Genomic DNA, 13,077 nt, shown 5'->3' on the forward strand with positions numbered 1-13,077 from the left:
ATGTAAGAAATAGAGGGCGGCTTGTGAAATACTGACATCCTTCCTGTGTCTATATCTTTGCAAACAAAAAAAAAAAAACAGCTCCATCCCGGAGAACCATATCAAGTCCCTTTTCTTAAAAACATGAATTTTTGTAATTTCAGTCAAACACCCACATCTACTGACATCATAAGACAGACGAGCCTCCTCCTACAACTCCCCAGTGCCTCCAACACCTGGAGCTAATTCACATGTCATTAAAATACTATTATATCTCTTAGTGTCACTGTCTGTATACAATATTTTAAAGAAAATTGTCAGATAGGGGGGTTGAAAGTTCATGGCCATATAAGAATGATGGATAGTGTGCTTTGCAGGGTTATCTTAATTGCCAATGTTCTGTTTTCATGTGTTGATATGCTTAATTAGCTCTTTTCAATATGTACTTCATTAAAACCTTATCAAATATGAGTTGGCGTCCCATCCCCAGAGACTGGTGGGCGGATAGTATTGATACCAATACATATCCGTGTCAAATTGATGCCAGCATGATGAGCTAGCTGTGTTATTCATGTTACATTGTTGATATTGTTATATTTATCTAAAAGTCTAAAATTTTAATTTTTTGTGTCATATGTATATATTTTATATTTATGTATTTATCCTCTACAATGTTAAATTGCTCTAAAATAACGTCGTTGATAAAACTTTGAACAAATTAAAGGCAAAAGACAAAAAAAAACCCTAAACAAAGTATTTAATTTGTTCAAAAGAGCAATCCCAAGCGAACAGGAAGCTGCTGGAGTGGCCAATGAGCGCATGCGCAGCATCCGTCCAATAGCTCGGGGTGAACCAAGGAGTGGTGAACCATCTTGTCTCTATTTCATCTTTGTTACGTCCAACAGCTGGGTGGAACTCCGACAAAACTTGCTTCTGTGACGTTTTCAAAAGAGATGGAAGTTGGACTGTGAAATAATCCTGTCGTCGTCGTAAGAGTTTATCATCCACAGTGTGTCATGGATTTTAACGTCAAGCGGTTGGCTGCGGACGCTGGTACCTTTCTGAGTCGTGCCGTGCAAGTAAGTTTGAACGGCGTTAGTAGTGGAGCTTGCTAATTAGCTGCTAGCTTAACCTCAGATAGCGTTGGAAAATGTGTCGCTTGTGTTAGTTCTTTGCTTTAAACTTCGTTTATATTAAACACTGATAAATATGAATGACGCGTTAAGGCGTCAAAAAGTCAGAAAGTAGTTCAGTGTCTTTTTATGTCCATTCTTCATTAGTTGGTCAGCATAACCATCAACGCAGGCCGCTGAAAAGATAACACTATCATCACAATCATTAGCAGGACCTTCCTGCATGTGTATTAATAATGTCATTTATGTTCACTTTAACTTGTGGAAAAAGTTCACAGAGGAGAAGTTTGGCCAAGCTGAGAAGACTGAGCTGGATGCCCATTTGGAGAATCTGTTGGTCAGAGCTGAGAACACCAAGCACTGGACAGAGAAGATTATGAAACAGACGGAGGTCTTATTGCAGCCCAACCCGAGTAAGACCACACACTCTGTCGTCTGCAGTGGACCACATGCATGAATACATGAACAAATGAAGAAGTTTGCAAGCAGATGGATGGATCTCCAAGAAGGTGTCATAAATACATCCATATGCAGGATTGGTGTGTGGCATCTGTCAGCTCAGCTGTGCATCCTCCGAAATTCACACCAAGGTGCTAGATTGCTGCAGCACACACTCAGACCACCTGGTGGTTACAGTCTTGTTTGAGATGACAGTGAATCAAATCTTTGACTAAAATTGAGCATTTTCGAGTTGCTTTTCCGTCGACCCAAGTCTCAGTCAGGAGGAATATATTTGCTGTATTAAATTTACCGCCTGTATTCGGCTCCCTTACTGTTGTCTCATGACTTGTAATTGAGTTTTCTTGTAATTTCCAGATGTCCGACTGGAAGAATTTGTGTATGAGAAACTGGAAAAAAAGGTCCCAACACGAATGAACAACCATGAACTGTTAGGCCAGTCCATGATCGATTCAGGAAATGAATTTGGGCCCGGGACTGCTTATGGTGAGTATGCACAGGATACTGTATATACATTGTGTATTATTCACCGGTCAGGCTTGAGTTGCGATTTCTATATTGTGCCATAACGGGATTGATGTTTTTGCTTGTGCCGTTGACTATTGCAGGAAATGCTTTGATCAAATGCGGCGAGACCCAGAAGCAGATTGGCGGGGCAGAGCGGGAGTTAATTCAAAGTTCAGCCATCAACTTCCTGACACCTTTCAGGAACTTTTTGGAGGGTGACTTCAAAACCATTCTGGTGAGTTGCTCCTTCCTGATGGTCCTTGACCCGTTTTTTGTCTTTCCCGATGAAGTATTTAACAAAAAGGCATGACTTGATTAATTTTTTTTTAAACTCGTCTGTTAACTACTATTAAATAATTTGAAATTATACATATTTCATTTTTTATTATGTGTAATTATGTATATATTTCATTAGGTATAAAATATTTGATATATTTACAGTAAAATATAAATATATTTGTGTAATTCTATTTAAAAGTATATTTACATATTGGAAAAATATATATTTTACATATCTATATATATATATACATGTTCTGTGACGCTTAGTTGCAGGGGGCGTGCTGGAGCCTATTCCAGGACTTTGGGAGAGATTTGAAGTACACCCTGGACTGGTTGCCAATCACAGGGCATATAAAGACAATCATTCACGCTCACATTCATATTGGCCAATGAACCTAACATGCATGTTGGAGAAAACCCACACACGCACGAGGAGGACATGCAAACTCTAAAAAAATGTGAAAGTGCACCTTCAGAGAGGTATTTTTCCAGGACGTTGTGGTTGTTGCCGAATGTTCCCACTGGTTTCTGTATTTAGCTAACCAGGAGCAAAATATTAGAACCACCCTTAAAGTATGATTGAGCGCAATTGCTCACTGTGACAACCCACCATGCCTGGATGATGGTGTCTTTCCAAAATCAGCCTTATCTGTGTCAAAACGGAATTTTGCATTGCATCTCATTTGATTTGTGCAGCTGTGCCTAATGTAGTGGTCAGCGAGTGGCTGAAGAATCCGGTTTCCTAACTGGAAAAGCCAAGTGGCCCTGGTCCCGGCTGCACAGAATGAAAATCGAAGCCTGTGGGTTTATTTTTCCATTTTTAACTCCTTTTGCATTCAGAAAGAGCGGAAGCTGCTGCAGGTCAAGCGCCTGGACCTGGACGCAGCCAAAACCAGACTGAAGAAGGCCCGCATGGCTGATGCTCGAGCTGCGGTACGTGTGCCACCACCAAATCCCTCACACCTGTTAATGTTTTACTTTGACACATGAGCGTCGTCACATAACACCCACTGCTTCTCTAAAAATGTGAGGCAACATCCTTTTTCAGGAAGGAAAGCCTCCGCAGCCTGGGGTCCTGTGTGAAGTCACATGACTGTCAGGGAACAAATACGACACGTGTTGACTTCCCTTTTCTGCCCAGTTGTTTATTCTGATTAAATCTTATTATTTCTAATATTTTCTATTATTGTGTGGGGGAGGTGGGCCACAAGGAACGGAAAACGCATCCGGGGGTGTGACATTAGTTACTACACAGCTATTATATTCCAACTTATTCTGACTGAAGATATGAGACCAAGCACGGGTGGTGTAAGCGTCTTCGGCAACCACGCAACAGCTGTAACTGTCGCTCTAACCTCTGCCACTGTTTTTAAATCGCAAAGCAGCAGATGTGAGCAGAGGAAGTGACAAAGGTGAGTGGAATGTTGGAGCCATCTTTCAACTTAGAAAAAAATAAAATCCACACCCACCAAAGGTCTCCAAGTAATATCATCTGTAGGCACACTTGGATCTTGTGGACTCGCTCTAAAAGTTCAGTGCGTAAATAAGGATGTCGCTCCGTGTGTGTGTGTGTGTGTACTGTTGTGTCGCCAACACAACAATCATACTTTTGTATTAGTTCAACACATGTTTGTTCCTCATATCTTCATATCACACTCTGTTGTGATTGTGTCAGTGTTTCCCACAGGACTGCAATCTATCAGTGGTGACAGGACACACGCATGTTGCTTTTATGGACGCTGAGTGCACACCGGTCTATATTTGTATTCAAAAGTAAGGGACATTTCTTCTGAAGTCCCATTATAATGTGTTCATGATTGAGAGTTGATTATTGAGCACCCAGACGGACTCAGCAACTTTCAGATCGGATCAGCCCAATGGCCCAATATCGGATCAGGACAACACTTGTATATGCGATTCATAACTTAAGTGATACACAAGTATGAAATATGTGATCTGATGCACATTTTGTGGTAAAAAATGTCTTGTTATTAATAGGTTTTAATTGATTTTTATTTTATTTGTTTGAAAATTTTAAATTCTATACATTTTCTTTCATTGTATTTTTATTTTTTTTAATGTGTATCAAATGTATCTTTGGCGGGCCAAATATAAACGACTCTGGGAAACACTGTGTCATGCCTGGAAGCAAACTCCTTTGTTTCTTCATGACATAATTACAGCAACGAGTATGTCCTTTTGGTGTGCAGTGCCAGTGCTGACATTTAAGGCGCTTAAGTCTTCCCATCTTTTTCTAAATATCACCTTATTTTCCTCTCTCTCTCTCTCTACCCCCCACAGGCAGAACAGGAGTTGAGGATGACTCAGAGTGAGTTTGACCGGCAGGCTGAGATCACCCGACTGCTGCTGGAAGGCGTCAGCAGCACCCATGTGCGTACCCCAGCTTGCACCGCGCTCACACTCAGTCACGCAACATACGTGACTAGCACCCAGAAAGAGAAACATGTTCAACAAGATGTGATATTCTCCCATTTTGTCTTTGTGTGATGGCAGGCACACCACCTCCGCTGCTTGAATGACTTTGTGGAGGCTCAGACGACGTACTACGCACAATGCTACCAGTACATGGTGGATCTGCAGAAGCAGCTGGGCAGGTAAACTCTTACTAAATTACACACTCTTCTGTGCATCTTGACGCTTTTTCTCGCTGCTCCTTTCAGTTTCCCTTCGTCATTCTCCAACAACAACCAGTCGTCCGTGTCGGAGGGGGCCAGCATCTCGGTGCCCACCATACCGGTGTCGGCATCCCTGCCAAGCCCGTCCAGCGTCCGCGGGGGCTCGGCCACGTCGGGTGGCTTCAGCGAATTACGCACCTCCAGCGGTAGCCGCAAAGCAAGGGTGCTTTACGACTACGACGCCGCAAGTAGCAGCGAGCTTTCCCTGCTGGCTGATGAGGTGAGATCTTCTTGTTGTTTTACTTTTGCCTCCAAACAGGCAGGAAGAGAGTTCCCCAATATAGTAGATGTAAGAGAAAATAAATGACATAAATAAGAATTGTGCTCGTGGGTCACTGCAACAGGAGCAGCCTGTGTTCAGGATTATTTGCCTATGTAGCGATCAGTGTGCTTGAAAATGTAGATTTTCGGTGAAAAATAGGTCCAATTTGCTTCCATATGGCCGCAATGAACAGTCTTTGTGTCCACAGGTGATCGCAGTCAGCAGTGTGCTGGGCATGGATTCAGACTGGCTGATGGGCGAGCGAGGCAACCAAAAGGGCAAAGTGCCAATCACCTACCTGGAGCTACTTAACTGAGACTCGCGCTGCCCCATCAGGTGTGATCCCTTGTCGCTCGGGGGGGGAATGCAGCTCTGTGCGCCTTATATTTCACAAACTTGCCATCCCCTTTTTGTATTTTTGATGTGACGTGCCAGAACATCTCCCAGACTTGTCCATACATGTTTTTGTTTACATTCTAAATCAATCTCAGATGGTTGCCTTAAGGTTTTTCTGCTAGCAGAAATGATATTGGCTTACATTTGGTTTGTTTTTTTATGCACTTCACCTTGAATTGCAGAGTGATGATGATCATTTTAAGTTGTACTCGACCGGGTAACCTAAACATGAATAGGTTTGTACCGGTGTCATCCATATATGCAACTTAAGTAGTTAAAAAAAAAAAAGTTGTGGTGACTGATGACATGAAATCAGTAGTTTATTTTGGTAAATGAAAAATCTGTATTTTTTGGAAATGTTTTGCACCAACACCACCAGTATTGAGATGGTCATTCTTTCTCCCTTTTGTCATATTGAATCCTGTTGTTTTGTGTTTTAAGTTATTGCTCATTAGAAACTTCAATCCAACACCTTGGTAGGAAATTGTCAACCAAAAGTTATTACTTGGTGTGTTCTTGGCCAATGCTTAGCGATTTACATTTCATTAGTTTACCCTGCATCAGAATTGCATCCCAATGTCAAAAATCAAAGTGCTGTCTTTACAGTGTGGGAGTATATCAAGACAGAGATTGGTGAAATTGAAACATTAAAAGAATGAAATAAAACCACGTTAGAAGATTGTATTTATACTAACACATTGAGATGTATAAAAAAACTAACACTTTTTGTATGCGTGACGCGAGCCAAAGCAGCCAGCAGGTGGCACAAGGGTACTGCACAACAATCCCACATTCACCATAAAGCTGTGTCAACATTGTGGCCATACTTTGTGTGAGGATTCCTTGGTGTTTTGTATCCTGAACGTGAGCAAACATTGATGTGTGTCTTGCTGAAGCGTGTGCTTACAGGAGATGTCTTGTGAGAAGATGCGAGGCGGACTGTAGATCCCTTCTTGTGTTTCAGCCTCCTAATGTGCGCCCCCTTTGGAGCTTCATGCATTTCATGCCCACAGCTGTGAGTACAAAAACACACACACACACACACACACAGGCCCAGAAAAGCATTGAAAACACTGACCCACTTTGAAAGACCTGTTTTATTGGAGCCCAGAAAGCTCGGTGGCTGCTTCTAATGAGAAGGTTGTCCTGATATGAAATGTGTTTGCCTCACAACGCCTGTCCGGTCGTCACCGGTCATGTTTAGAAGGAAGAGTGAAGAGGAAGTGGAGCTTTGCAAACTGCATGTTGTCTTCCAATGAAGCTCGGTTGACATGTCAGCTTGCATCTTAACTTTCCACACCTGACATAACAACCTTTCACCGAACTTGCATTTGACCTGCTGAGGTCAATTCTTAAAATTGTTTCTTAGTGAACTCTGCGGTGCTGAAGGCACTTTATATTCATCTCCAAATTGAAAGGGATAAAAGATGGTCTAGATACATGTCATGGTTTACACAATCCTACCTAGAGTCGGCAACGTGACATCAGGAAGTTCCTATTTCCATACAAAATCACGATATGGGAGATCAACGTGACAAGTGTTTTTGGTTTATTGAAACATCAGATGACTAATTCAGTAGCATGTCAAGAAAATAAGCATGCATTTGTTATTGACCAATCAAGATCAAGATAAATACTGAATAGGACTACAGGATCTTAAGACTGCGCAATCAAACAGATGTAAATGTGAATTTTTTTTTTTTGCTATATAATGAGTCTTCTCTCCGGTTTCTGTTTCCAACCGCCATGACCTTAAGCATCACCACAGCGGTATGTTGGTTACCGTCTGGTTAGGTTTCTTTCACTGCTGCAGCAACAAATCTTATCAGCCTTCCCGCTTGTCAGTGACTTCACTCATTAATAATACACATGCATGCACGACAGTAAGCCTCCACAAAAGTGCAACGACCCGTCGGAGTGACGCATCCGCGCTTCATTTGTCCTCCATCCAGTAGGAAGGAAGCGCTCCCCTTTTGAGATACGGAACTGGGCAGTTGCTGCACATTTGAACAAAACAGGAAATTTCTCGTTTCCTCTGCTGCTTTTCGCAAGACCTAGCATCTCTTTTACTTCTGCATGTGTTCACTCAAGAAGGCGCACACAACCGCACACGTGAACACAGCCACAATTTTTACATGGCCGCACCAAGATGGTCTTGGTTTGAACCGCACGCATTCCGCTGTGATAGTACATGACATTAGTGTGAATGGATAGTTGCAAATGAAGACTATGTATATGACTTTACACTACTGGGTTGCTTGGTGCTACAACAGTGCAAACCATTTCCATATATCTCAAATGTCATCTTGGGAAATTACTCAGATTTGAAAATTTTTATGATTTTCTGGGTGATAAGTTTGTTGGACTGCGCATTCACAACAAAGAGCGTTTAAGAAAAAGTTTATTCTTGACATTCACAGTTTGATTTTTCAGTGTCCAAAATAGAACAGTTTTATGTATGTATGTATTTATGTATATCTTGTAGAGGAGTCCAGAGAAACGAACCATTTGTGGGCCAATCAATATAAAGCTCTGGATAAACCTAAGAAACCTCCTCAAATTTGGACTAGTGGATAGCATATCGAGACTCTATTCCACCAAATGCTAATTTCTGAAATCCATGTTCATTTATTACTACAGTAGAACCTTGGTTAGCCTGTTTTCCAGTTTGCCTTGGTTAGCGTACAATATGGCGCCATCTTGATTAATTAATTTAGCAATAATTTCGCTTTGGACACCCCTGCTTTAGCGCATCAATAGGATGTAGGCTTGAAACATTTTTTTTTGATGGACGTGTGTATCACTTTGGGCTTCAGTGTAAGGTAGACAATCACTAAAATGCCCACCAAAGAAACACAAATGGAAGCAAAAAGGACAATGTACCAAAATATCGATTCCCCTTTTTCATCTTGACAGACAAACAACCTGGAATGGAGGATGCTGCGTGTTTGGAAAAGATCTGTACACTCCATGTCCGACTGTCCGACCACACGAATCGTCTTTGTTGTTTCGAATGTCCGAAACCATTCTGTCTGGCAGCAGTTGAATGGATTTCCTGTGAGGAAAACCGTGTGAAGTTTTGTAGCTAATGTGTTGGCCTGAGCTGAGGGAATAGTGGTCAGCTCGTTGTCCCTCAGATCAAGCAGTTTTAGCTCCAGATTTAAGACCGATGCTGGAAGACGCCTGAGAGAATTGCGTGAAATATTCAGAGACTCCAGATGATGAAAATCGGAGAAGTCGAAGTCTCCGATGTGCGTGTTTCCCAAACCTAAGTGCTGTAATGTGCTGCTCAGACTTCTTATTGATCGTTGGCCACTTAGCCTCGGATTGTCAGATAGGTCTAAATGTGTGAGAGGCAGGTCAGAGAATGCAGTCGGTGGAATCATTCCAAGGTTGCATCCCTTGAGATAAAGCTGCCTTAGGGACCTCGTGGTTTTCCAGTCCATTCCAGAGTCTGTGCTGGCCTCGACTTCCTCGGGAAGACATACGCTTAAGTCGTTGTAACTCAGGTCCACAGATCGAAGGCTTGGCAATGCTAATAATAGTCCGGAAGATAAACAGCCAAGATCATTGAGGCTGAGGTTGAGGTATGCCAGCTTGCCAAGCGTCCCCAGTGTAGCGTCATCTGCTACAATCTCCTTCAGTCTGTTGTTGCTAACATCCAACTCGTACAAGCTGCCAGAGAACTGCTCTAGAGTCAGATTCAAGCTTTCTAGACAGTTGGTGCACAGCCGGAGCCGAGACAGCGATGGCATTTTCTGGATGAATCCCGACGGGAAATACCGGAGCTGATTTCCTTGCAGGTCCAACGTCTCAAGCGAGGAGATGTCACCGTGAAGGTTGTCGTCCCACAGCTTGGCCGTTACATTTGTAGTGTTTCTCCTCAGGTTGTAGAAGTCGACTGTTGCGGGGAAGGTGACGTTGTCCTCCAGGCGCTCGTAGAAACTCACACTGTTGTAGGACAGGTAAAGATTCCGTAAGCGGCTGGTGTTGGGTAAGAACGGGAAGAACAGCAGTTTGTTGTCCGACAGATCAAGCGTCTCTATTTGGAATTTGTCGTTGACGTCCTCCCGGGAGATGAACCACTCGAGGAAGTTGTGGCTGGCGTTGAGGACCACCAGCTGAGTCATGTGGAAGTCAGTCAAGCAAGGCAGATAATTGAGCGCCAAGTTGAGGCGCTGTAGTTTAGGAGTGCTTTCAAAGGCGTTGTCGATCTCAAACAGGAGGTTCCTCTGCAGGTCCAGCTCTTTGAGCAAGTGCAGATCCCCGAATGAGCTCTCATCTATGCGTCGCAAGAGGTTTCCGGAGAGATTTAGGTATTCTAGGGTTGTTAGATTTTGAAGGACGATGGCAGCCGTTACTTCATCCAGCATATTCTCTGAAAGATCTAAAAATCTGAGCTTGGGTAGCGTCTTTAGAGCATTGCCGGTTTCTTGGTAGCTAACATAGAGATTATTATTGGCAAAATTCAGATTCATTAACAATTTGGTGTGATGAAAGACGTTGGACTCTACTTTCTCCAGATGATTGCAGGCTAAAGTGAGGGTGGTGAGTGAGGGGTATCGGAGGCAGCCGTCCTGTAGTGTCTTAATGAGGTTAGCATTGAGCTGGAGCTCCTCAGTGCTGCCTGGTAGTCCCGCAGGGATAGACGTGAGGTTGCTATTGTTGCAGAGAGCTGATCTTTGTGTCTGCGTAGAGCACATAAGATACATTTAGACTGGCTTGTGTCAGTTTTGGGCAGAACACAAATCCACAAAATTTTGTATAAATGTGTAAATATTTACTGGTATGTATGTATCTAATATCTTTCAGTAATATAATTTTGGACACCCCGATGGACAGTTTATAGCCCACAGAGTAGTTGCCATCTTACCAGCCGGCACGGGCGCTGCTGTGGATGACCTGAGGTTGGTGTTGGGACGGTCCACAGGGATAGTAGCAACAGCACGCCGCTCAGTGAAGCGCTGTGAACTGACATTTTAACATCCCCGCTGTTGAGGGAAAAGAGACGAGGACATGAGTTGGTTGTTCTGGAGTTGCGGCCTGTATCATCTGATGTCAAATTGGTTTATAGTAGTTGATGCAGTTTGAAGTAGAATTTTTTTTTTTTCATACATTGTGAAGGCATTTTTGTCGTTTGTTTTTGTTTTTTGATGAGCCAACATCGTATGCAGTAGTATCAGCACAAATGCACTCCAGTTAAATGTACTGATTAATATTAACGTGAATGCTCTGTAATGTCCTTTAAGTTACATGTAAATAATATATATATATATATATATATATATATATACAATACTGTAATTGATATATTATAATACTTTTGTTCATATATTACACAGTCCTTTTAAGGTGTGTCTAAATAGAAAATATATAACCATGTATAGAAATATATATTAGCATTTTCTTGTAGATTATGTCTTGCAATTTCAGATGATAAACATAAGAGTGATTTACACATTTTAATTTACATTTATGTAAAGTTTTTAAAATTGCATCAACATGTAAAGATGCATGTATTAGCGTTTTCTTGTCGTTTATATGTTGTCTTTCAGTTACAGATGACCAACTAAACATAAGTGATACACAGTTGCATCTCAATACATTAGAATATAAGTTCCTAATAAAGTGTTATTCATAAATACATTTCATATTTGGATTTATGTGTAAGCTAGTCTTTTATGGCATCTCAGTACTTTGATAGTATACTGTATTTAAGTCAGTAGATCAGTTTAAAATTAAAGTGGCGACTGCACACAGTGAGATATTTCCAGAATGTGTTTGTTGAAATACATATTTAACAAAAAGTTGTGAAATATTGTAAACTCCAACTTTATTGTGTCATGAATATAGGAAGATAAGTCTGCATGCATCGGTGCAGAGTGCATCAACTTACAGCGGCGGTTTGGTGTGGATTCCCCAAGCCACTGACGCCCGCTCCCACGACCATGTCACCGCCTGGCTTGCTCTCCGTCGCCGTCGTCGTATGTGTTCTCATGTGTGAAGTTCATGTGCCATCCTCCGACCCAAGCACTGACACCTCTTACTATTCACAGAAGCAGGCAGCCAACGGAAACTGAGTCACATGGACCGGAGCTGCAATCAGAGAGAGGTTCTCAAGCTCAAGGGTGGGGGCCACAGGAAGGCAAGTTGCTCAACTTTTTTCTTCTTCTTCCCCTCCCTCACTGTGGCACAGGCGTTAAATCAATGTTAGTGGGTTGAGAGCACAACTGCCACCGCAAAAACCCTGACGGAACACTCCCTTCACACTCTTGGCCTGCTGTGATCAGCAGACGTACCGGAGAGGAAACCAGTCAACATACACACCCTTCCTGCCCACTTTGTGGCCCTCTGCTGCAATCATCTGAGTGATAGATCAGTTATAGCGAATCCTTTCAATGCAGACTATGGGGCGACGTAGGGAATTGGAAAGCTGATTAATATTCATCTTGTTGATGTTCTTAGAGTCATAGTTTAAAGCTGTTTGTCCTAAGTATACACCCCTTTGGGGCAAGAAATAAAGTGGGGAGATCGGTAAGATTCCATGGAAGCCATTTTTTGCAACATAGATTTGTATTAATGTTGTCCTCGATATGGGTGGTGGGAGTCACATAAATTATTACCCAGCATATCTTGTGGGTTAAACAGCCAGGAATAATATTGTTTTGCATATATACTGTATATGCATTTGGATATTTTGTACTCCAAATCAACAGGTACACATGGTCAAATCCTAATTTGTTTTACTCCTTCTTACCTCCAAGTGTGCACAAACTACAGTTAAATTACAAAAGTAGATATAAACATTAGTTATCTGTACAATACAAATGTCATTGTGGATGGGAACCAGTGAAATAGCAATTACAGTGCGCAATCAAACCTTGTGCATGGAATATGACTCTCCAGCACCATTCTTTCCTGAGCTTCGGGGATTAAGGCCGTGATGAGGAACAGCCAAATATGTAAATGTGAGGCCTATTTTTGAGAGCTGTGGAGGCGGCCTCGTAGTCGCTATAGTACGGAGGATGTGGGGCATTTTCTTGATTGCTTTTTAAATACCGCACAGTAATCCTCTAAGAGAATGTTTGTGAAATAGTTTTGTTACAGCATAGAAAACCCGTTTAAGAGTATAGTAAGTATTTCGACATGAAACAACATTCCTATTGTCAGCTTTACACTCCTATTACCCAATATAGCAACTATATACTATGTGACAACTAATATAACATAAGACGTAAATAAGACTCACGTTGCTGTGTGTTGCTGTGAATGACTTTGTCCCGGTGCTAGGGGAGCTGGGGGCAGGCAGGAAGTGACGCCATGGGTTCATAGGTCTTCAGAATGTCTTGTCCAGTCGTCCGTT

General features: G+C 42.2%; 2 protein-coding genes across 2 annotated transcripts; one reads left to right on the forward strand and one right to left on the reverse strand.

The window, feature by feature from the left end:
* Positions 1-813: 813 nt before the first annotated feature.
* Positions 814-6,560, forward strand: sh3glb1a (SH3-domain GRB2-like endophilin B1a). The gene is made up of 9 exons (XM_058060255.2): positions 814-1,058; positions 1,384-1,525; positions 1,929-2,057; positions 2,180-2,313; positions 3,201-3,293; positions 4,662-4,751; positions 4,875-4,975; positions 5,042-5,276; positions 5,527-6,560. The coding sequence occupies exons 1-9, from the start codon at positions 996-998 to the stop codon at positions 5,632-5,634; spliced, it is 1,095 nt and encodes a 364-aa protein (XP_057916238.2). The 5' UTR covers positions 814-995; the 3' UTR covers positions 5,635-6,560.
* Positions 6,561-8,066: 1,506 nt separating this feature from the next.
* Positions 8,067-13,012, reverse strand: nrros (negative regulator of reactive oxygen species). Its single transcript, XM_058060254.2, has 4 exons — positions 12,964-13,012; positions 11,611-11,810; positions 10,588-10,705; positions 8,067-10,402 (listed from the first exon to the last, which is right to left on the reverse strand). The coding sequence occupies exons 3-4, from the start codon at positions 10,690-10,692 to the stop codon at positions 8,468-8,470; spliced, it is 2,040 nt and encodes a 679-aa protein (XP_057916237.2). The 5' UTR covers positions 10,693-10,705; positions 11,611-11,810; positions 12,964-13,012; the 3' UTR covers positions 8,067-8,467.
* Positions 13,013-13,077: the final 65 nt, after the last annotated feature.

This window comes from Doryrhamphus excisus, linkage group LG5 (assembly GCF_037039965.1).
Source record: "Doryrhamphus excisus strain RoL-2023G ecotype Guam linkage group LG5, RoL_Dexc_Guam_v1.1, whole genome shotgun sequence".
Lineage (NCBI taxonomy): Eukaryota > Metazoa > Chordata > Actinopteri > Syngnathiformes > Syngnathidae > Doryrhamphus > Doryrhamphus excisus.

What these genes read in the sequence shown, in the direction of transcription:
- sh3glb1a (XM_058060255.2), top strand. Translation starts at nt 996, where the DNA reads ATGGATTTTAACGTCAAGCGGTTGGCTGCGGACGCTGGTACCTTTCTG. An exon ending in GTGACTTCAAAACCATTCTG is followed by an intron (nt 2,314 to 3,200) that starts GTGAGTTGCTCC and finishes TTTTGCATTCAG; the next exon opens with AAAGAGCGGAAGCTGCTGCA. An exon ending in CTGCAGAAGCAGCTGGGCAG is followed by an intron (nt 4,976 to 5,041) that starts GTAAACTCTTAC and finishes TGCTCCTTTCAG; the next exon opens with TTTCCCTTCGTCATTCTCCA.
- nrros (XM_058060254.2), bottom strand. Translation starts at nt 10,692, where the DNA reads ATGTCAGTTCACAGCGCTTCACTGAGCGGCGTGCTGTTGCTACTATCC. An exon ending in AGCAGCGCCCGTGCCGGCTG is followed by an intron (nt 10,403 to 10,587) that starts GTAAGATGGCAA and finishes TGCTCTACGCAG; the next exon opens with ACACAAAGATCAGCTCTCTG.